A 24391-nucleotide genomic window follows, 5' to 3' on the forward strand; every position below is an offset into this window, starting at 1 on the left:
TACAATACTTTTTAAATATTTGTTTTAAATTACTGTTTTATTTAAATAATAATATATGGGAACCTTTCACATTTCTTGTTCCTTCCGATGTGCTTTTCTCAGTGCATCGCGAAATGTTTGTGTACATAGCAACTAAAAGACCGTTATTTCTGGTACAAACTGTTGAAAGCAGTCATTTTTTCAACGAGGTAAAAATCAATACATATTAAGTGCGTTTTAGTTGTTGCGTTTTAGTTGTTGTTTTTCGACTTGAATTATTACGAAGCACCATATTTGTTGAGAATCTGGCTGTTGCTGTCAGTGCTGAGTTCTCTGTCTGGCTAAGCTGGTTAGCTAACGTTCGCTAGGTAGCTAAATTGTTTATTGACATATATTTCCTACAGAATGTCTCTGCAGGCATCTTCTCAGTCTGTCGGGATGCAGAAATGTACTGATGAGGAAACTTTCTACATGCACTGCAGAGCCGCCTATCTGACTGTATTCAGGTCTAGTCTGGCCAGTATCACCTCCAAACATCAGCTATGCCGTGGTAAGCAAACATTCTCATCACATCTCATCATTAGTTCAGAGGACAATAATTTGTGTAGCTGCTAGCGTACTACTGGCTGCAGTAGCAATTATCACGTTATCATGCAGTCAGTAGCTAAGTAAATTATGCATATCAGTGAATTCTTCCACCACCTCATAATACTGCCTGCTTAGAATTTATAACCCCTCTGAATAGCCTACATCTAGTGGAAGTGTCACTCCACTAAATGTTGTAGCTACTGAACAATAAGCCATCATCATCATGTTATGAAAATACACTGCTCAAAAAAATAAAGGGAACACTTAAACAACACAATGTAACTCCAAGTCAATCACACTTCTGTGAAATCAAACTGTCCACTTAGGAAGCAACACTGATTGACAATACATTTCATATGCTGTTGTGCAAATGGAATAGACAACAGGTAGAAATTATAGGCAATTAGCAAGACACCCCCAATAAAGGAGTGGTTCTGCAGGTGGTGACCACAGACCACTTCTCAGTTCCTATGCTTCGTGGCTTATGTTTTGGTCACTTTTGAATGCTGGTGGTGCTTTCACTCTAGTGGTAGCATGAGACGGAGTCTACAACCCACACAAGTGGCTCAGGTAGTGCAGCTCATCCAGGATGGCACATCAATGCGAGCTGTGGCAAGAAGGTTTGCTGTGTCTGTCAGCGTAGTGTCCAGAGCATGGAGGCGCTACCAGGAGACAGGCCAGTACATCAGGAGACGTGGAGGAGGCCGTAGGAGGGCAACAACCCAGCAGCAGGACCGCTACCTCCGCCTTTGTGCAAGGAGGAGCAGGAGGAGCACTGCCAGAGCCCTGCAAAATGACCTCCAGCAGGCCACAAATGTGCATGTGTCTGCTCAAACGGTCAGAAACAGACTCCATGAGGGTGGTATGAGGGCCTGACGCCCACAGGTGGGGGTTGTGCTTACAGCCCAACACCGTGCAGGACGTTTGGCATTTGCCAGAGAACACCAAGATTGGCAAATTCGCCACTGGCGCCCTGTGCTCTTCACAGATGAAAGCAGGTTCACACTGAGCACATGTGACAGACGTGACAGAGTCTGGAGACGCCGTGGAAAACGTTCTGCTGCCTGCAACATCCTCCAGCATGACCGGTTTGGCGGTGGGTCAGTCATGGTGTGGGGTGGCATTTCTTTGGGGGGCCGCACAGCCCTCCATGTGCTCGCCAGAGGTAGCCTGACTGCCATTAGGTACCGAGACGAGATCCTCAGACCCCTTGTGAGACCATATGCTGGTGCGGTTGGCCCTGGCTTCCTCCTAATGCAAGACAATGCTAGACCTCATGTGGCTGGAGTGTGTCAGCAGTTCCTGCAAGAGGAAGGCATTGATGCTATGGACTGGCCCGCCTGTTCCCCAGACCTGAATCCAATTGAGTACATCTGGGACATCATGTCTCGCTCCATCCACCAACGCCACGTTGCACCACAGACTGTCCAGGAGTTGGCGGATGCTTTAGTCCAGGTCTGGGAGGAGATCCCTCAGGAGACCATCCGCCACCTCATCAGGATCATGCCCAGGCGTTGTAGGGAGGTCATACAGGCACGTGGAGGCCACACACACTACTGAGCCTCATTTTGACTTGTTTTAAGGACATTACATCAAAGTTGGATCAGCCTGTAGTGTGGTTTTCCACTTTAATTTTGAGTGTGACTCCAAATCCAGACCTCCATGGGTTGATAAATTTGATTTCCATTGATAATTTTTGTGTGATTTTGTTGTCAGCACATTCAACTATGTAAAGAAAAAAAGTATTTAATAAGATTATTTCATTCATTCAGATCTAGGATGTGTTATTTTAGTGTTCCCTTTATTTTTTTGAGCAGTGTATATAAATTAATTCATTTTCGATGTATCTTAGTTCTCCAGCAGGCAGGCAGAAATCCATCCCAGGCAACTCTCAACAAACACTGGACCCCAAGAACCACTAAGCTGAACTTTGATGATTTCTGTGAGATAGTGAAGAGTGAGAGGCCGACAGAGGCGCACGAGTTGATGAGAGCCTTCAGAAAGATGGACATTAATGGGGATGGCTATATCTCACACAGTGAACTACACAAAGTCCTCACTTCAGTAAGTACTGCCTCATTGAAGTCACTCTACATCATCCAGATATTTCTAGGTACAGTATAATACATTGAAATGAAAGTGTGATACATTGCAGATATGTACATGAATAGCTCTAACTTATAGGCTACACCTGTCTGGTTAGACCGTAAACTCTCCTTCCAGACTCACATTAAGCATCTCCAATCCAAAGTTAAATCTAGAATCGGCTTCCTATTTCGCAACAAAGCCTCCTTCACTCATGCTGCCAAACATGCCCTCGTAAAACTGACTATCCTACCGATCCTTGACTTCGGCGATGTCATTTACAAAATAGCCTCCAACACTCTACTCAGCAAATTGGATGTAGTCTATCACAGTGCCATCCGTTTTGTCTCCAAAGCCCCATACACTACCCACCACTGTGACCTGTACGCTCTTGTTGGCTGGTCCTCACTACATATTCGTCGCCAATCCCACTGGCTCCAGGTCATCTATAAATCTCTGATAGGCAAATCCCCGCCTTATCTTAGCTCATTGGTCACCATAGCAACACCCACACGTAGTATGCGCTCCAGCAGGTATATCTCACTGGTCATCCCCAAAGCCAACACCTCCTTTGGCCGCCATTCCTTCCAGTTCTCTGCTGCCAATGACTGGAACAAATTGCAAAAATCTCTGAAGCTGGAGACACTTATCTCCCTCACTAACTTTAAGCATCAGTTGTCAGAGCAGCTTACCGATAATAATATAATAATATGCCATTTAGCAGACGCTTTTATCCAAAGCGACTTACAGTCATGCGTGCATAAATTGTTTTGTGTATGTGTGGTCCCGGGGATCGAACCCACTACCTTGCCGTTACAAGCGCCGTGCTCTACCAGCTGAGCTACAGAGGACCACATGTACACAGCCCATCTGTAATTAGCCCACCCAACTACCTCATCCCCATATTGTTATTTATTTTGCTCATTTGCACCCCAGTATCTCTATTTGCACATCATCTTCTGCACATCTATCACTCCAGTGTTAATACTAAATTGTAATTATTTTGCACTATGGCCTATTTATTGCCTTACCTCCATAACTTACTACATTTGCACACACTGTACATAGATTTTCTATTGTGTTATTGACTGTATGTTTTGTTTATTCCATATGTAACTCTTTGTTGTTGTTTTTATCGCACTGCTTTGCTTTATCTTGGCCAGGTCGCAGTTGTAAATGAGAACTTGTTCTCAACTGGCTTACCTGGTTAAATAAATAAATACAAATTCAAAGCATTATGTTTTCCCGCCAACTTTTGCATCCCGCCAACTTTTTTATGCCTTTTCTTTATATCTGAAAGTTGTTGCCGGTATCAAAGCCTAAACTTGTATTTTGCGGTAAAGTTCTACCTATGGCTTAGGATGAAATGTAGCCGTAATGCTGGCATGCACTACGCTCTTGGTGGTTGTTAGACAGCGCCCATTACTACTATCCTCCTGGCAGTTCTACATTTTGCGAGGCATGTCACTTCATCCATCTCTTTGCATATCCCACCACATGCACTGTTTTCTTAACCACAACTGGATGGATCCATAAAGAATTACTGTGGGAATAAATATCACTGAATGATGAACATATTGAAATAAAGTAGGCTAATGCAAATGAAGGCATCACATTGTTGCTTACTGAAACTCCCAAAGTCATCCAATTGTTATAATACATTTGAAGCAACCCACTCGGCAAATAGTGGTTGAACCAACGTAGAATAGACATTGAATTGACATCTATGCCCAGTGAGAATAGCCTACCCGCGTGTTTATTTCAGCACCGTTTTGCACTGCTTTGAGACAAGCGTGGGGACTCGTCTTGATAAATCAATCAATGTCAGGTTTTTATTTTCACAGAATCTCAGTTTGGATATTGGTTAGGCTACATTTAGGCTGTGAAAATGTTAGGTAAGTTGAGGTGAAGCTGCTCATGATCATCTTGTCTAGTTTGCTCGTTTATTAGCCCTGATCAGAACATATTGCCAGCATGTTATGGAGCTTAACAGGTGGATTATTTAGCTCTTCCCTTGTTGCTTAGTAGCCTGGCCCTACTCCCGACCAAAAAGCCTGTGACTTCTCTTAATCAATCAATGGGATTGTGTTTCACTGAATCGCCGTCTGTATATTTGGTTAATTCTCTGGCTGGGAAAATAAGTGGAGGTGGTATAGTTCATCTATTCGTTTGCTCATCTATCACTGATCAGAAACATTTAGCATGCAATAATGGAGCTTAAATCAAGTGTAGGCCTATTATTTAGCTCGATGGCGTATATGCAACTCCAAAGGCCTGCAGATGTTGGGAAAGATAAACACAAGGCTCACATGCTTTTGAAAATATATAGATTGCTATTATTTTCTATCAGTATCATGATGAAGATACTCTCATGGTAAGATCCTACGCCTGCTCCATAACAAAGCAGAGGGAGGGTAGGAAAGAGATTTAAACTTGGCTCAAAAAAGCATGGGCTTGGTTTGGGCTCTGTTTCAAAAGAACTTTTTTTATATGACAGTGGTTTCACACGTTGCTGGGATATTTTGTTATGTTTTATTATATTCTTAGCCTACTATAAAATATATGTGGTGACTGTGAACATGGTAGCCTAAGTGTGTCTTGTCTGTGAACAAAATAACTATTGATTTCATGTGCATGGCCATGTATCCAGCATCATAATTAAACTCAAAATATGCTATTCTATTCTTTTGAAAATAAATTGTGTTAGTCTTATAATGTTTCTTAGGACCAAAAACGAATTAATTATGGATTTCTTTGTGATGGTGTATATTCAATGGATGTATTAAAATCGACGTCCACCCACATGGGCCCATGTCTACTCCCACTCCTAAAGTTGCCGGCATGTGCGCGGGAGATATAAAAGGCTTTTCCCGGCATGAATGTGGTAAACAATTTGACTGTATGAATTAGGTTCTAAAAAACATTGGCAGATTTTTTTTACAGGCAACATACAGTAAAGTCTGTCTGTAAAGGGTGTTAGGTTATCACAAGCTACTTACACTGAGATCAAAGGCCCAATTCAGCTTGCTCAAAATTGATGAACTTTCTTGTTCTTCTAGAGAGGTGAAAAGATGGCTGCCGAGGAGGTGGATGCCATTTTTTCATTAGCTGATACCAACAAAGATGGCAAATTGGACTATGCCGAGGTGAGATTGGGATGAGAGTTAGCTATTTTTACCATACCTTTTCATTGCCTTTTGCAATAGGCCTCCATGTATTACTCTAATTGTACTCTTTAGCATGCAGTTTCATGTATTATACAGTGATAACATAACAGCACTATATCATTGCCTGCGTGTGTCCCAGTTCTGCAGACTGTTGGTGTCCACGGCAGAGCAGTGTCAGATTGCAGCTCTGGAGAGACTGGAGGCTGATGCCAAGCTGAAGAGACAGAACTTTGGCAACGAGTTAGACAGCTCTCCAAAGAGCTCTGCGTCCACCGCTGTGACTGTCCCCAAAACAGAGCCGGACACCACACTGAAGAAAGGTACTACAGATCTATGGAGAGGAGTGCCAGCCTAGAACAGTACTATGCATGCTTACACACACACACACACTCTCTCTCTCTCTCTCTCTCTCTCTCTCTCTCTCTCTCTCTCTCTCTCTCTCTCTCTCTCTCTCTCTCTCTCTCTCTCTCTCTCTCTCTCTCTCTCTCTCTCTCTCTCTCTCTCTCTCTCACACACTCACTGCCTATAAGTGCTCTCCTCTGGAGTAGTGATAAGGAATAAGTAATAGGTCTGTTATTGATTGATTTTCCTCCCCGATGACAAATCACCTCATTAAGACACCATGCATCATCATCTCCACACCATTACACCAGTCTGTTTGTAGGGAGGGGATTCTAAAGCATTGTGATTTAGGTAATCATACCTTCCATTATGAGGTAGGTTAACAGAGGGAGGGTTGAGGGGGGGTGCAACGTTCCCCACTGAGAGACCCAGGGTAGACCTAGGTTCATATACTATTTTAAATCACTTCAAATACTTTAACTGGACTTGATTGAGCTTGGCTGGCAAAATGGAACCAATAGAGATGTTGCAAAACTGCAAACCCTGCCCATCTGACACTCCAGGCAGGCTTACACAAATGCTAAAAGTATTTGAAAGATTTCAAATAGTATTTGAACACAGGTCTGAGCTAGGGGCCAGGCAGGGCGGGCCAGGGATGGGAAGATGGAGTGGGTTGCTTTAAGTGGTCAGTCTGTGTTCATGTTATTGATTGGGGCGATCCCTCAACTGCTCACTGAGACCATGAGGGATTACACAGTCATCTAGGGGAAGGCCTCTCTAACCAGAGCTGGAAAAACAAATGAGTTGTGAGATACTGGCTGGATTATCACATTATTGTGACTTTCCCATCAATTGATTTATCCGCGCTTTACGTGTTAACATGCTTCTGACACAGTTTGCATGTGACCAAGGCCATGTAAGGCTTTTCTAGTGCTTCAAATGTTGTGACTGGTTATTTGGAGTGGATTATTCAGTAGTGCTGTTAGACTAGTTTCTTCTGACTAGAAACCTCGTTTTACCCCCCACACAAATGGCTTGGTTAAATTTCAATTCCAACAATACATAATTGTCTCAGTTTCCTAAACAGTTGTGATTTGGTCCTTAAAACAGAGCCCTGTCATCAATACACATTAGATCTTTGACAAATACCTTGATAGTGGAGTCATTTATTTAACTGGTATGTTAAGACGGTATAGTGGATCACATTACTCTGCATCTCTCTTCGATGGTCTGAGAAACAATCAAGCCCTAGATTATTGAATTGATATTTTCTGGTTTCAATTAGCAGTGGAGGGAAAGTTATACAAGATAATGGATTGGAAGGACTGTGATTGCACAATTTGTAATTTAGAATGCCTCCACAAATGAATTAAAGTGTTTGAACTTGAGATCACGTCTCACATTATAATGATGGTGCTTGAGTAGTCATCTTTTTTGGGGCCTAAGGCTGTGTTTCTGGTGGGTTTCTCTGTTTTTAGTTTTGTAGATGTTTCTTTGGTTCTGGTTTTAACAGATGTGTTTCTCCTGTGTGTGTTTGTGTGTCTGTATGGCGCTCAGACAGCAGATCGTCGTCCCGTCCCTCCTCAGCTCGCAGTAGACGGTCGTCACTGTCTAACGCCATCACCATGGCAGCCAGCAACACTAAGAACATCAAGCTGGCAGAGCACACATCTATACAGGTACTACAGCACTGGAACAGTGACTCACATGTACATCATCACACACTGGGGTATGGTTAACCTGTCTGTTCTCTCTACATCATCACACACTGGGGTATGGTTAACCTGTCTGTTCTCTCTACATCATCACACACTGGGGTATGGTTAACCTGTCTGTTCTCTCTACATCATCACACACTGGGGTATGGTTAACCTGTCTGTTCTCTCTACATCATCACACACTGGGGTATGGTTAACCTGTCTGTTCTCTCTACATCATCACCCACTGGGGTATGGTTAACCTGTCTGTTCTCTCTACATCATCACACACTGGGGTATGGTTAACCTGTCTGTTCTCTCTACATCATCACACACTGGGGTATGGTTAACCTGTCTGTTCTCTCTACATCATCACACACTGGGGTATGGTTAACCTGTCTGTTCTCTCTACATCATCACACACTGGGGTATGGTTAACCTGTCTGTTCTCTCTACATCATCACACACTGGGGTATGGTTAACCTGTCTGTTCTCTCTACATCATCACACACTGGGGTATGGTTAACCTGTCTGTTCTCTCTACATCATCACACACTGGGGTATGGTTAACCTGTCTGTTCTCTCTACATCATCACACACTGGGGTATGGTTAACCTGTCTGTTCTCTCTACATCATCACACACTGGGGTATGGTTAACCTGTCTGTTCTCTCTACATCATCACACACTGGGGTATGGTTAACCTGTCTGTTCTCTCTACATCACACACTGGGGTATGGTTAACCTGTCTGTTCTCTCTACATCACACACTGGGGTATGGTTAACCTGTCTGTTCTCTCTACATCACACACTGGGGTATGGTTAACCTGTCTGTTCTCTCTACATCACACACTGGGGTATGGTTAGCCTGTCTGTTTTCTCTACATCATCACACACTGGGGTATGGTTAACCTGTCTGTTCTCTCTACATCACACACTGGGGTATGGTTAGCCTGTCTGTTTTCTCTACATCATCACACACTGGGGTATGGTTAACCTGTCTGTTCTCTCTACATCATCACACCCTGGGGTATGGTTAACCTGTCTGTTCTCTCTACATCATCACCCACTGGGGTATGGTTAACCTGTCTGTTCTCTCTACATCATCACACACTGGGGTATGGTTAACCTGTCTGTTCTCTCTACATCATCACACACTGGGGTATGGTTAACCTGTCTGTTCTCTCTACATCATCACACACTGGGGTATGGTTAACCTGTCTGTTCTCTCTGACAGAAATAATGTGGCTTAATAGTTAGTTGTTCAAGAGACGGTTGGGACGATGTATGTATATAACTGCAGCTAGACCAAGATCAGGGTCTTCTGTCTTTGAGTTATCCTCTTGAGTTCCTCATTGTGCATACATTAGACCTACCCACTAATATCAGAACAGAGCAAGGATCCACCATAGGTCCCTTCAGTAACAGCCCTGAAGTCCATTGCTCGGCTTTGGTGCTATTCCACTAGCAGATATCAGGGCATGGGGCCAGGCAGCATTGTTGTTGCTGTTTTGTTGTCGTTGTGTGAAGCCTTTTGGTGGCAAATTTACTCTGGGTCGGTTGATAAGTATAGAGTGTTGGTATCGATCCCATTGATTTTGTTTGCACTGTTTTTGACTTCACCTCGGCTCGTTTTCTTTACTGCAACAAAACTAAAGAGAGAAAAAAACAATAGCTGTGCTCCCTGACCCTCCCTGGTCAGAGGAGTGTAATTGGAAAGTGCCAGACGGAGGAGAAGGGTAAACAATGTGTGTCTGGAGATGACCTGCTGGAAGGTCCTCTCATTGTACAGTATGTTGCTCCAGTGCCGGGGCCTGGTCTAGATGGTTCATTGGGAGTTGGGAATGGGTAAGCCTTCGCCCTGAGACATGTAGGCTCCTATGATGTGTCTACAGCCAAGTCCATAGGAGTCTACAGCCATGTCTTAGGGCAAGGTAAGGATGTGTTTTGAAGGGAGGCAAGGAACCTTGTGGCACTCAGAGGCCCTGTAAATTAGGTCTGGGGCCAGAGTAGAGTGACTGAGTGACAGGGGCCTGTATTGGGCTGTGGCTGATCTCTATCTGTGGGGGGCATTATTTCAGACCCCTTCCCTTAATGTAGTGGATACGACATGCGCCCCGGGGAAGTTGGCATGATTTGATATTGGGACTTCTATGGTTTGATCCACTATATGTTTTACAGCCTGACATTAATACTTTGAGGAAATAGCTTTGGTTTTAAGAGGTGACATTTGTTTTCTGTCCACACACCGTTTGTTTGTTTCTTTAACTTGGTGATTGACGGGTCACCTAAAAAAATAGCCATTCCAGACTGTAAGGACTACCAGCAGTTGTGTTTCATTGAATGTGTCTTCTATGGGTTAGGAATGAGAGAGCTTTTATGCTGTACACATCTTCATCTGGGATGGATGTTTGTGCTGTCTTTCAAATTATACAATTTCCTGAGTATTAGGCCTACAATTCTGAGCATGTGTAAATGTACTTGGCGAATAAAGGTGATTCTGATCACAGTTGTGTTAGAGATTGAAAAAGCAGGCGGGAACAAAGATGGAATTCATAAACATTTCTCAATAACCACATGACGTTTTGGGAGGACAACTATTTAAACTATTTAGTTGAATTTTTTTTATATCAAAGCTTAGTGCAATTTTCCAATAACCCGGCCCATAAGATGATTTTCCAGGCCTTTGTTTTAAAGCTGGTGTCTCCATGCTGCCATCTGGTGGTTGTACATATAGTGGTCTACTAGTTAGTGTTGGGTATTGAACCAAGGTGCTGAAGCATGACATTATAAATATGCTCTCTGAATTGCATATTTAATATAGTGCCATCAAGCCCAGTTATATCTCAGTCTGTTTAACAGATTTCCAAGTGAGTAATCATTATATTTATGACTGGCTCAAATTCAAAATGATGCATGCCTGTAATGTTTACTTCTCAGGGTTTCCTCGAGTTTTTAAACCACCTGCACTAATGCATTGTACAAGGATTGTATGCCATTTTGTGAGCTTTTCCTACGTAATGTCAGTTAAAAGGCCCACTGTGATATTAAAGCAGTTTTTGATCATCAAAAAAAAAACATCTCCCCTGTGCCAGGACTGGCATCACACCTGTATGAAGGGCAGTTTCTTCCTTGAGGAGGATGGAGGCATCACGTCCCTGCAATACCATCTCACCGTCCCCCAGACAGCCACCGTCTACCTCACCATCAGCCCTCTCAACCTTAGCCAGAGACTTGGTAAGTCTACCTCACTATCTGACCTCTCAACCTTAGCCAGAGACTTGGTAAGTCTACCTCACTATCTGACCTCTCAACCTTAGCCAGAGACTTGGTAAGTCTACCTCACTATCTGACCTCTCAACCTTAGCCAGAGACTTGGTAAGTCTACATTTAGAAAGTAACCTACCCAACCCTGCTGATGGTGAGGTAATCTGTGACAGTTACTAGTTACCTGTCCAAAATTGTAATCAGTAACGTAACTTTTGGATTACCCAAACTCAGTAACGTAATCTGATTACTTTCAGTTACTTTGGGATTACTTTCCCCTTAAGAGGCATTAGAAGAAGATACAAAATTACACTGAACAAAAATATAAACGCAACATGTAAAGTGTTGGTCCTATGTTTCATGAGCTGAAATAAAACATCCCACAAATTTTCCATACACACAAAAAACGTATTTCTCTCAAATGTTGCCAATATCAAGCAACTTCGCACAGCCATTGAAGAGGAGTGGGAAAACGTTCCACAGACCACAATCAACAGCCTGATCAACTCGAAGGAGATGTGTCGCGCTGCATGAGGCAAATGGTGGTCACACCAGATACTGACTGGTTTTCTGATCCACGCCCATACCTTTTTAAAAATCTTTATTCCCAGTCATTTGAAATCCATAGATTAGGGCCTAATAAATTTATTTCAATTGACTGATTTCCTTATATGAACTGTAACTCAGTAAAATCGTTGAAATTGTTGCACGTTGCATTTATATTTTTGTTCAGTGTAGATTAGCCAAATTGTTTTACCTGAACATAACCCAAAAACTAAGGACTTATTAGCCTCTCTGTTGTTTAGGATTTTGTTGTCATGGAGGACTGATTGGGCTCCTCTCATGGAATGGCATGCTTTGAGCACTACCGAAAAGTGCTATTAGCATGTGAAATGAAGCCATATGCTGCGTCTGCTATAGACCTATTGTTTACATTTTTGTTGGTGACACTTTGATATCTTGATAATCTGCAGTTGTTTAAGTGTATCAAAAGTGTGAGTTTGAGCATGTGTCCATTAGGCCTATGGACATATATGTTTTTTTATCCGCACAAATTAGATTGAGCAATTCAATCCCCACTCGTGGTCTTCTACAATTAGTTTTTGACAGTATGTGTGGAGCTCAACACCACGGAGGAGTTAAGAAGAGAGAGACTCCCTCAAACTTTTATTACAAAGGCTGGGATCCACATGGACCGCTGGGATCCGCACAACTATGCTGCTGTTGCAAGAGCGCATTTTTCACTGGCTCTGGATCGCAAAAACAATGGTTGCAAAAACAATGATTCATAGGCAGCTTAAACTTACTCAATTCAACCATTATTGGGTTAAAATACACATATACATTTGTGAACAGCCATCCACAATCAACAGTTTGATCAACAGTTTGATTCACATCATTGTGCTGTGTAGAGACTGTATCAATAATAAGTGATATCCATATCGCCCGTCGGCTACACCACTGCTGTCGTCTTTGCCTCCAAGCGTTTATTCAAATTGGATGGATAATCTTTGGATGCCGCCAACAGTTGCACCATTGGAAGACATAGCATGGACTGTAGCCTGCAAATGCCTATTCCTGCTCTTTTCCCACAATCCATCAAACGCATTTGGTGTCATCATAGTGGTCTATGACTTGTGGTCAGGCTTACTCATGCAGAACAAACTTAAACTTGAGCCTTTTTTCAATGCTGATTTGAATGTCATTGAGAAAACAGAAAGTATATTTTTTTGCAAACATCCTTTCTGAACTTAAAAGTAATCCTAGAAGTAATCATGTAGTTTTTCGAAAGTATATGGAATCTGATTACAATATTTTAGCTGGTAATGGATTACAGTTAGTTTTTTTGTAATCTGTTACTCCCCAACCCTGACCATCACTCCCCCCCCATCACTTCATTGAGTGTGAAAGTGTGTGTTGTTTTTAATAGTACAGTTTTGGGTAAATGTTTTGATATTTGCAATTGAGGACTGGAAGGTAACCTTTTTGTCCTGTTTCTTAGAAAAGCCCTCGTCCTGGATGTCGGTGGACACAGCTGTCTTTGTGGTATCAGGAAAAGCCACTAAAGAGGACTCCACTTTGGTGTGTTTTACTGAGTCAAGAGACAAAGAGGTCAGTCAGTCCTTAATTATTGTACATGTCATGCATGATAACCATTTTCAAATTAAACAACCTCCAATTGAGTATGTTAGAGAGAGAGAGGGTGATGGTTGGAGGGTGTTTGTAGTAGAGGTCTTCATTGGTCCGGGTGGACCCGATATACCCTAGACCCGACCGGGCCCGATTGGATTCAGGTCTGAAATTGTTCCTCGGGTCAGGGTCAGGTCCTGTTTGATTATCGACCACGGCTCAGCATAGCCTATAGCATATTTATTTTACGCTAACAAGGTAAATCTATTGACTTCTAGAAAGCCTAGCCAACATATAAAGACCTATTTTGGCCAGAAGAGCAACTTGACTGATAAACATACTTTTTTTGTCACTCTGGTCCAATCTGGTCTAGACCCGGATCCGTTAGGGTCTGATTATCGTCTGTCCGGGTCCAACTTTTTGGACCCCCGAAAATACCTCTAATTTGAATGATAAACTGGGTGGTTTGAGCCCTAAATTCTGATTTGGCTAAAAGCCATGGTATATCAGGTATGACAAAACATTTAGTTTTACTGCTCTAATTACGTTGGTAACCAGTTTATAATAGCAGTAAGGCACCTTTGGGGTTTGTGATATATGGCCAATATACCACGGCTATGGGCTGTGTCCAGTCACTCCGCGTTGCGTTGTGCACAAGAAAAGCCCTTAGCCGTGGTATATTGGCCATATACCACACCACCTGGGGCCTTATTGCTTAAGTGTAGCATGAGAATAGCCTTTCATAGACAAACTCTCTCTCAGAAATGTGATTACTGACCTCGAGCGGCCAGCTATGATACTGCTCATCTCCAGTGATTGGATAAACTTCAATAGGAAAAACCTAACAAACATATTGTTCATGAAAACAGAAGTGTTGCTGGAAGGGGGAGCTGAGTGCTGGTACCTACTGCCTCCTTCCTTTCACCACGGGCTGTAGGCTGAGGAGGAGGACCAGGAAGAGTGTGTCTAAAGCTGTCACGCTGGTCAACAGGACTGACACTGGGGAGCTGGACCTCACTAGGGACTTCAGGTGAGTTATACACCCTTAACTGTTACACACCTGGTAGAAATGATGAGGAGTAATAGTATACAGTATTAACACTAAGGCTGTGACAATACCCGTATCGCTATATTTTTTTCCATGGCAAAAAGAAAACACGAAGCAGACAAAACCTCTTTGGTCCTTTAAAAACCTGCTGTGTATAAAATATTGTGTATTATAGGTTGGGAAATGAATGTGACTCTGGATGACAACACAATGATGTTTGTTTCCAACATTAGGGCTGTTTTCCTAAAGAAGTGAAGCCGCTTCGTGTTTTGTTTCCTTGCCACGATACTAACGAGTATCGCAATACTGGTATCGTCCCGGCCCTACTAGACAATGTGTGAACTTGTGAACCTTACATTTATTATCAGAGGCAAAATATTATTATTATTGTGAAAGGTGCTGAATGTTGTGTATTCATTTTTTACATTTGACATTTTAGTCAGTTAGCAGACGCTCTTATCCAGAGTGCATACATTTTCATACCACAGGGGGGCGCTGTCTGATATCTTTGAGGTGATAGACCTGGATGGGAACGGCCTCCTCAGTCTGGAGGAGTACAACTTCTTTGAGCTCAGGACCAGTGGAGAGAAATGTGATGAGGATGCATGGGCTGTCTGCAAAGGTGAGATATACCTGATGTATTCAAATGGATATTATACACTGGGTGGTTCGCGCCATGAATGCTGATTGGCTGACAGCCGTGGTATACCACGGGTATGACAAAACATTTATTTTTTGTTTATAATAGCAATAAGGCACCCTGGGGGTTTGTGGTATATGGCCAATATACCACGGCTAAGGGCTGTGTCCAGTCACTCCGTGATGCGTCGTGCTTAAGAACAGCCCTTAGCCGTGGTATATTGGCCATATAACACACCCCCTCGGGCCTTATTGCTTAAATATAGTAGACTGCTATCATATGCCACTAGGTCATGTGTTGTTCCAGCTTAGTGCTGATGGTGTTTTTTAATCAATGCTTGCAGGCTTTGGCTAGAGTCAAACCAGGCTGTTTTGAAAATGAAATTATTATTGTTTGGATTGAGTCTGATGGCAGTTTGACTTGTGCTACCTGTCTGGTGTAGGAGTTGAATTTGGTTCAATTGATTCTTCAAGTGGTTCATGACTCATTAAGTGATTCATGACTCTATGTGACTCCCTCCCAGAGAACTTTGACACCCGGAAGAACCAGCTGAGTCGCCAGGGCTTCATGGAGCTCAACCTGATGGAGGCCAGCGAGAGGGAGGGAGACCCCACAGACCTCTGGGTAACGCTGGAGGCCATGGGCTACAACCGCGATCTGGAGATGGTGGAGGTGGGTCCTAGTGCTAGACACACACACACACACACACTGTTCCTTTGTGTGTAGCAGCCGCTGGTAGGAGCACCCAGAGCAGTAACTCAGCAGTACCATAGCACATCAAATACCAGACTAATACATACTGCCATTGAATCATCACAAATTGGCTAACAATATTGTCTGACAAGTGCAGGTATAAATTAATAAATCCATTTTTCTCCTCCTCCCCTAGGCATGTCCGTTCCTGATAGATGTTTACTGTGAGGAGGGTCAGTGTACTCTGCAGCCGGTCAGTCTGGAGTCAGGCCACAGGATCCTGAACACAGCCCTGCAGAGGTCCATCACGGCCAGGTCAGAGGTCAAAACCCTCAGGGGTCAGGAGAACGTCCTGGTCTACACTTACAGAGGAGAACACAGGATCTCCACTGTCATCGCCAACAAGGTGAAGGACTAGAATACATATTATTAGATTTTTACATTGTGTTTTCAGAGGTTTTATTGAACCAACAAGATGATCAACCTCTAGAGTGGATGTTCTGTATTTACTCTGATGATTGTGATTTGATACACACTAGCCTGTTGAAGAAAAAACATGGAGGTGTCTTCATGAATCTGATCCGCCTTCAACCAAATCTCTTTTTACAAATGTCTGTATGTACATTTGACCTGTAGGGAATTCTGTACAGTAGACCACAACATCATACATTACTGCTAGTCTAGAACTGGTGAGGAGTGAGGCCATTATCACATGATGCTGTAATTGATATGCAGCTATCGCCTCCATTCACATGGCAACAGGATCCACACTGTAAGAATCCCATGGTCACACATCATAGTGGGCAGAATAGTTAGTGTGTGGAGCATCAAGATCACCAGAGTGCTGCCGTTTCCTTTTGATTTAGTAGACAGTTTTTCTCCATGCACCAGGTAATACTATACTGTAGTAGGCATTTGTTATACTTTTTCAAATGAGCTTAATAGTTAGTGAAAGCAGCCAGCTGTGAAGGGCCTGGGTGCAGGGTTTAGTAAGGAAATACTGCAGCCAGCTGTGAAGGGCCTGGGTGCAGGGTTTAGTAAGGAAATACTGTAGCCAGCAGTGAATGGCCTGGGTGCAGGGTTTAGTAAGGAAATACTGTAGCCAGCAGTGAAGGGCCTGGGTGCAGGGTTTAGTAAAGAAATACTGTAGCCAGCAGTGTAGGGCCTGGGTGCAGGGTTTAGTAAGGAAATACTGCAGCCAGCAGTGAAGGGCCTGGGTGCAGGGTTTAGTAAGGAAATACTGCAGCCAGCAGTGAAAGGCCTGGGTGCAGGGTTTAGTAAGGAAATACTGTAGCCAGCAGTGAAGGGGTGCAGGGTTTAGTAAGGAAATACTGCAGCCAGCAGTGTAGGGCCTGGGTGCAGGGTTTAGTAAGGAAATACTGCAGCCAGCAGTGTAGGGCCTGGGTGCAGGGTTTAGTAAGGAAATACTGCAGCCAGCAGTGTAGGGCCTGGGTGCAGGGTTTAGTAAGGAAATACTGCAGCCATCAGTGAAGGGGTGAAGGGTTTAGTAAGGAAATACTGCAGCCAGCAGTGAAGGGCCTGGGTGCAGGGTTTAGAAAGGAAATACTGTAGCCAGCAGTGAAGGGCCTGGGTGCAGGGTTTAGTAAGGAAATACTGCAGCCAGCAGTGAAGGGCCTGGGTGCAGGGTTTAGTAAGGACATACTGTAGCCAGCAGTGAAGGGCCTGGGTGCAGGGTTTAGTAAGGAAATACTGCAGCCAGCAGTGAAGGGCCTGGGTGCAGGGTTTAGTAAGGAAATACTGCAGCCAGCAGTGAAGGGGTGAAGGATTTAGTAAGGAAATACTGCAGCCAGCAGTGAAGGGCCTGGGTGCAGGGTTTAGTAAGGAAATACTGCAGTGAAGGGCCTGGGTGCAGGGTTTAGTAAGGAAATACTGTAGCCAGCAGTGAAGGGCCTGGGTGCAGGGTTTAGTAAGGAAATACTGCAGCCAGCAGTGAAGGGCCTGGGTGCAGGGTTTAGTAAGGAAATACTGCAGCCAGCAGTGAAGGGCCTGGGTGCAGGGTTTAGTAAGGAAATACTGTAGCCAGCAGTGAAGGGGTGAAGGGTTTAGTAAGGAAATACTGCAGCCAGCAGTGAAGGGCCTGGGTGCAGGGTTTAGTAAGGAAATACTGCAGCCAGCAGTGTAGGGCCTGGGTGCAGGGTTTAGTAAGGAAATACTGCAGCCAGCAGTGTAGGGCCTGGGTGCAGGGTTTAGTAAGGAAATACTGCAGCCATCAGTGAAGGGGTGAAGGGTTTAGTAAGGAAATACTGCAGCCAGCAGTGAATAGCCTGGGTGCAGGGTTTAGAAAGGAAATACTGTAGCCAGCAGTGAAGGGCCTGGGTGCAGGGTTTAGAAAGGAAATACTGCAGCCAGCAGTGTAGGGCCTGGATGCAGGGTTTAGTAAGGAAATACTGCAGCCAGCAGTGAAGGGGTGAAGGGTTTAGTAAGGAAATACTGCAGCCAGCAGTGAAGGGCCTGGGTGCAGGGTTTAGAAAGGAAATACTGTAGCAAGCTTGGCATCACATAGCTTGTAAAGGAAATGTAGCAATCCATGTGCATGGTGAAATTAACTGGTTTGAATTGTCCACCCACTTAGGCTACCACCAGTTCCATTTCCCCAACCACTGGGCCATCATGTTAGCCTGGTTAAACCAGACTAAACAATGCACTCACAATGGGGTAGACTCAGTCTGGCTTGACCAGGCCACCATGATGTTACCTATTTCAGCAATAACGCACAAGGAGGTGAGACGCATCGCGGAGTGACTGGACACAGCCCATAGCCGTGGTATATTGGCCATATACCACAAACCCCCGAGGTGCCTTATTGCTATTATAAAATGGTTACCAATGTAATTAGAGCAGTAAAAATAAATATTTTGTCATACCCATGGTATACGGTCTGATATACCACGGCTGTCAGCCAATCAGCATTCAGGGCTCGACCCACCTGGTTTTGATAGATTAATTTGTATTTTAAGAATAATGACTAAAGCATTTCACCCCAAATACAGTATAAATATGTGAACGGTGTTAGAGTTATAATGTAGTGTCAACCCACTAACAGAGGGGGGGAGTTAGAAACTGCTGAGAAAGCATTCCAGGGTGAAGGGGACTGAGAAACTGTTTAAAAAAGCCTCCTAAAGGTGGGCGGAGCAAATTGCCTTTGTGTGTCAAGGGGTATAAAAGCTGTATATGTATTTTTTGGCGGCAGAGCTCTCCATGATTAAACATACAGATCATTCTTGCTGGTTGTGGACCTTCGTTTAATTCATGATTAAACCAGAGTCTTACACCCTCTGGGAATTATTCAAAGCATTAAGTTTGATTAATTAGAGAGAGAAATTCTCGTGACAGGTTTATAATTTTAAACTTGACATTTTAGTCATTTAGCAGACGCTCTTATCCAGAGCGACTTACAGTTAGTGAGTGCATACATTTTTTCATACTGGCCCCCGTGGGAATTGAACCCACAACCCTGGCGTTGCAAACGCCATGCTCTACCAACTGAGCTACACGGGCAACCATGTACTTTATATAACCGTTTTTGTAAAACATTTTCTCTTCCTGTGTACTATTGCAGACCAGCCAGAAGGTGACGGTGCACGTGAACAATGAGCAGAGTAAGAACTGCAGCAGCAGTAGAGGGATGAGTGTGTTCGCTGTGGAGGTCCCTGCTAGAACCAAGATGGTGAGACACACTGTCCCTATTCTTTCTTCTGTTTGATTCAGCAAAAATGTTAAGAAAGTTTATCATAATTTTTTAGACTCCATAGTTTGTGGGATGTATGTTACATGACCAAAAGTATGTGGACACCTGCTCGTCGAATATCTCATTCCAAAATCATCAAGCAGGTCCCACCTTTGCTGCTATAACAGCCTCCATTCTTCTGGGAAGGCTTTCCAATAGATGTTGGAACATTCCTGCGGGACCTGCTTCCATTCGGCCACGAGCATTAATGAGGTCGGGCACTGATGTTGGGCGATTAGGCCTGGCTCGCAGTCGGCGTTCCAATTCATCCCATTCAAAGTTGTTCGATGGGGTTGAGATCAGGGCTCTGTGCAGGCCAGTCAAGTTCTTCCACACCGATCTCGACAAGCCATTTCTGTATGGACCTCGCTTTGTGCACGTGGGCATTGTCATGCTGAAACAGGAAAGGGCCTTCCCCAAACTGTTGCCACAGTTGGAAGCACAGAATCGTCTAGAATATCATTGTATGCTGTGGCATTCCCTTCACTGGAACTAAGGAGCCTAGCCCAAACCATGAAAAACAGCCTCAGACCATTATTCCTCCTCCACCAAACTTTACAGTTGGCACTATGCATTCGGGCAGGTAGCGTTCTCCTGGCATCCGCCAAACCCAGATTTGTCCGTCGGACTGCCAGATGGTGAAGCGTGATTCATCACTCCAGAGAATGCGTTTCCACTGCTCCGGAGTCCAATGGCGGCGAGCTTTACACCACTCCAGCCGATGCTTGGCATTGCGCATGGTGATCTTAGGCTTGTGTGCGGCTGCTCGGCCATGGAAACCCATTTCATGAAGCCTAGACGTTTCCTCTTCTCAATAACAACACTTACAGTTGACTGGGGCAGCTCTAGCAGGGCAGAAATATGACGAACTGACATCCTATGACGGTGCCACGTTGAAAGTCACTGAGCTCTTCAGGAAGGCCATTCTACTGCCAATGTTTGTCTATGGAGACTGCATGGCTGTGTGCTCGATTTTATACACCTGTCAGCAATGGGTGTGGCTGAACTAGCTGAATCCACTAATTTGAAGGGGTGTCCACATACCTTTGTATATATAGTTTATGTTAAATAGACAGATTTTACCTCCATTGAGCGGTTCATGCTCTATTTCTCCCGTTGTGTACCATCTGTTGATGAGTGTTAGACTAAAGGAGAGATCAACCACACTTCCTCTCTCTTAAGAGGAAACAGAAGCAACACGTTACTTCAAGAGGCATTCCATTTTCTTCATGGGGCAATTGTAATCATGGTTTTCACTTTAAATGGTCTTTGTCATGTCTCTTAGGTGTGCCAGCATGTCCTGCCCATCAACGAGCGCCAGGAGTGGACCTACAGCTGTGTGGAGAGCATTATACCATGCCAGTGAAACAGTGATAGACAGCAACCCTAATATTACCCTGGTACTTTATAAAACGTACTAATACAAAGGAACAGTGGGCCAAAAGCTATTTATAGCCAACAGGAAACTGAATTAATTAATAATACTATATGTATAACATGCATGTAACGTGCCTTTGTGATAGTGGTGTACTGTTTTTCCATGGAATTGTATGAAATTATGTTGATTTGAAAATTCTTTACTATAAATGTAACTTTCAATAGAGATACTGTAGATCTGTAGCTCAGTTGGTAGAGCATGGCGCTTGCAACGCCAGGGTTGTGGGTTCGTTTCCCACGGGGGGCCAGTATGAAAATGTATGCACTCACTAACTGTAAGTCGCTCTGGATAAGAGCGTCTGCTAAATGACTAAAATGTAGATAATGATACTGATAACTTATATTTGCACTATGATTTATAATATTTTTAACACTCCATTTTGATTGTGCTGTGACTCCTGTAATAATGTGTATAATCTTGCAATAGTACATTGTTTTATCACATGCCATTTTATACGAATATTATGTGCATTGTAACGTGTTTTAACAAGTGTGCTCAAGCCTCATATTTACAAACTATATGCTATATCTCTAACAATATTACATTATTATGTCTGTCAAAACTCAAAAATAAATCTCCAATTTAAAATAATAGATGAACTTGTAGACACTGTGAGATGCCTATTCACCACACTGCCCTGGAGCCTTATTCTTGCACCATTTTCATACTACTGAGGCTGGCCTGGTTACACATCCACCATAGCTGCTGGAACCATGTTTCAAAGGATAATGTGAAAAGAAAATAGCACAGAACGGTTCAGGTCGTCTTGATAGTGTAACAAGGGTATGAGAGCCCTGTGAGAGCCGCCTGGCAGTTAGACATTCCTGTACTGCTCTGGCCTGGTTGTACTGTTGTACTGCTCTGGCCTGGTTGTACTGCTGTACTGCTCTGGCCTGGTTGTACTGCTGTACTGCTCTGGCCTGGTTGTACTGCTCTGGCCTGGTTGTACTGTTGTACTGCTCTGGCCTGGTTGTACTGCTGTACTGCTCTGGCCTGGTTGTACTGCTGTACTGCTCTGGCCTGGTTGTACTGCTGTACTGCTCTGGCCTGGTTGTACTGCTCTGGCCTGGTTGTACTGTTGTACTGCTCTGGCCTGGTTGTACTGCTGTACTGCTCTGGCCTGGTTGTACTGCTGTACTGCTCTGGCCTGGTTGTACTGCTGTACTGCTCTGGCCTGGTTGTACTGCTCTGGCCTGGTTGTACTGCTCTGGCCTGGTTGTACTGCTGTACTGCTCTGGCCTGGTTGTACTGCTCTGGCCTGGTTGTACTGCTCTGGCCTGGTTGTACTGCTCTGGCCTGGTTGTACTGCTCTGGCCTGGTTGTACTGCTGTACTGCTCTGGCCTGGTTGTACTGCTCTGGCCTGGTTTTGCATCTACCATAGTTGCTGTAATCATGCTGGAAAGGCCAGCACAGTACGGTTCAGGTTCGGACAGTAGTTTGAAATGGGTGGCTGTGAGAGCCCTGCTGCTGCCTGGCCTGCCTGGCAGTCGGCTACATTCCTGTGCTCTCCACTAAGGCCTGCACTTTATTATCCTTTAGCGCTGAGCACAGTCTTGACCTCTTATTAATAGCTTGCAGACCATTACTTTGCCCTTTGACTTTTCTACTGTAACCGTAGAACTCACCGGTAAATGTCACATGACCTGTGAGCTGAATTTAATCTGCTGAGCCCCACTCCACTCTTCCTTTCTCACTACCAAATGTTTAGGAACGCTTTACCTCACAGTCCTCTTTTAGCTGGAACAGTGATGGCACTCTGTGATAGTAATGCATACTCTTTGGTAGGCCTTCTTGCCTGGTATCAAACCTTACCAAGTGGAGCTGGTTTCAATTAATCCCCAAGAAAGCAATTACGATGTAATTACTAATTTACTGTATAATATCGGAGTTAACACCAGGTTAATAATGGACTGTGAATTTAAAGAGTTTCCGAAAGTATAGAAACCACTCTCAGCAGTTAAATTTCACTATTTGTAATACCACATTGGGCTATATTGGGATAATGGGCTAATTCCTTCTACATACATTCGTTTAGACATGTTTTTCAAGTGTTTCAATTATTGATTACAACGTTCGATGACCTCACCGCTGCCCTCTTGCATGTTATTTTTCAATTGATCAAATAAGAGCGCAGCGTCACGATGAGGGCCGGGCCCTGGTGATAAACTGCACTGCTTTTACTTGATGTGGTGTTCAAATAGTGATTGATGCAATAGAGAAACTAGACTGTGACCCTGCCTGGCCTCTGTCACAACAACCGCATACCCCATGTGCTTCTGATTGTTGGTGTGGTTGTACCCCATGTGCTTCTGATTGTTGGTGTGGTTGTACCCCATGTGCTTCTGATTGTTGGTGTGGTTGTACCCCATGTGCTTCTGATTGTTGGGGTGGTTGTACCCCATGTGCTTCTGATTGTTGGGGTGGTTGTACCCCATGTGCTTCTGATTGTTGGGGTGGTTGTACCCCATGTGCTTCTGATTGTTGGGGTGGTTGTACCCCATGTGCTTCTGATTGTTGGGGTGGTTGTACCCCATGTGCTTCTGATTGTTGGGGTGGTTGTACCCCATGTGCTTCTGATTGTTGGTGTGGTTGTACCCCATGTGCTTCTGATTTGTTGGGGTGGTTGTACCCCATGTGCTTCTGATTGTTGGGGTGGTTGTACCCCATGTGCTTCTGATTGTTGGGGTGGTTGTACCCCATGTGCTTCTGATTGTTGGGGTGGTTGTACCCCATGTGCTTCTGATTGTTGGGGTGGTTGTACCCCATGTGCTTCTAATTGTTGGGGTGGTTGTAACACAATTCCTTGGCAAGAAGTAGCTAAAACATTCCCCCAAGAATCTTAGTAGCTTTCTTGCTTTTTTTGTGCATGTGTGTTTTGTGTCCCTTGTTGGAACATTGACTGACTCAAGTGCTATGGCATGTTTGCTCATTGCCTTACAGACTTGCAGTTTTAAAGGGGTGGTTCACCACAAAATCAAAGTTTGTCAGACATTTTTAGTAGATCTGTTGAGTTTATCCTGACCTGTTAAATGCACTAGTAGATACATGTTCGCCACAATCTGAAATTCATGTTAATGGTTGACTCTGTCTAATTCCATCTCGTTATTTGGTGCCGTACATAATAATCAATAGAATCATCACTGAGAAAACACAACCTACAGTGTGTACAATGTCAATGAATCCATGTGTTGTAGACAGACACACAACAGAATGGTCCTAGGGCAGAGGTAGCCAACCCTGTTCCTGGTGTGCCGCAGGTACTGCAGGATTTTGTTCCAACTAGGGACAACACCTGACCAACTGAGTTAATTGATCAGTTCGGTGATTGCCTATATTCAACACACTTGGTCTTCCAAGTCGGTTAAATCAAAAACATGAAGTGCCTGCGGTACTCTAGGACTAGGGTTGCCTACCGCTGTTGTAGGGTATGGAAGACAAATAATTTAAAGCTGCAATATGTAACTTTTTGGGAGACCTGACCAAATTCACATAGAAATGTTGAGTTATAGATCTGTCATTCTCATTGAAAGGAGGTCTAAGAAGTCGGTAAATCTGTTCTATGTGCATTA

At 43.9% G+C, this 24391-nt stretch overlaps 1 protein-coding gene across 2 annotated transcripts; it reads left to right on the plus strand.

Moving 5' to 3' along the window:
- The first annotated feature begins 37 nt into the window (after nt 1-37).
- On the plus strand, nt 38-21072 carry efcab7 (EF-hand calcium binding domain 7). 2 transcript variants are annotated; one of them, XM_041840075.2, is made up of 14 exons: nt 39-188; nt 384-529; nt 2420-2631; nt 5712-5798; nt 5959-6139; nt 7719-7840; nt 10953-11094; nt 13127-13236; nt 14124-14284; nt 14791-14924; nt 15466-15614; nt 15832-16041; nt 19216-19323; nt 20669-21072. In XM_041840075.2, the coding sequence occupies exons 2-14, from the start codon at nt 385-387 to the stop codon at nt 20747-20749; spliced, it is 1842 nt and encodes a 613-aa protein (XP_041696009.1). In that variant the 5' UTR covers nt 39-188; nt 384; the 3' UTR covers nt 20750-21072. The 2 variants fall into 2 exon arrangements, with proteins under 2 accessions (XP_041696010.1, XP_041696009.1); XM_041840076.2 differs by lacking the exon at nt 5712-5798 and having other exon boundaries at nt 38-188.
- The last annotated feature ends 3319 nt before the right edge of the window (nt 21073-24391 follow it).

The sequence above is a fragment of the Coregonus clupeaformis genome, chromosome 20, assembly GCF_020615455.1.
Source record: "Coregonus clupeaformis isolate EN_2021a chromosome 20, ASM2061545v1, whole genome shotgun sequence".
Classification (NCBI taxonomy): Eukaryota; Metazoa; Chordata; class Actinopteri; order Salmoniformes; family Salmonidae; genus Coregonus; species Coregonus clupeaformis.

Coding starts and splice junctions, on each gene's coding strand:
- efcab7 (XM_041840075.2), top strand. CDS start 385: ATGTCTCTGCAGGCATCTTCTCAGTCTGTCGGGATGCAGAAATGTACT. Junction 2,632..5,711: donor TACACAAAGTCCTCACTTCA/GTAAGTACTGCC, acceptor TTGTTCTTCTAG/AGAGGTGAAAAGATGGCTGC. Junction 11,095..13,126: donor CAACCTTAGCCAGAGACTTG/GTAAGTCTACCT, acceptor CCTGTTTCTTAG/AAAAGCCCTCGTCCTGGATG.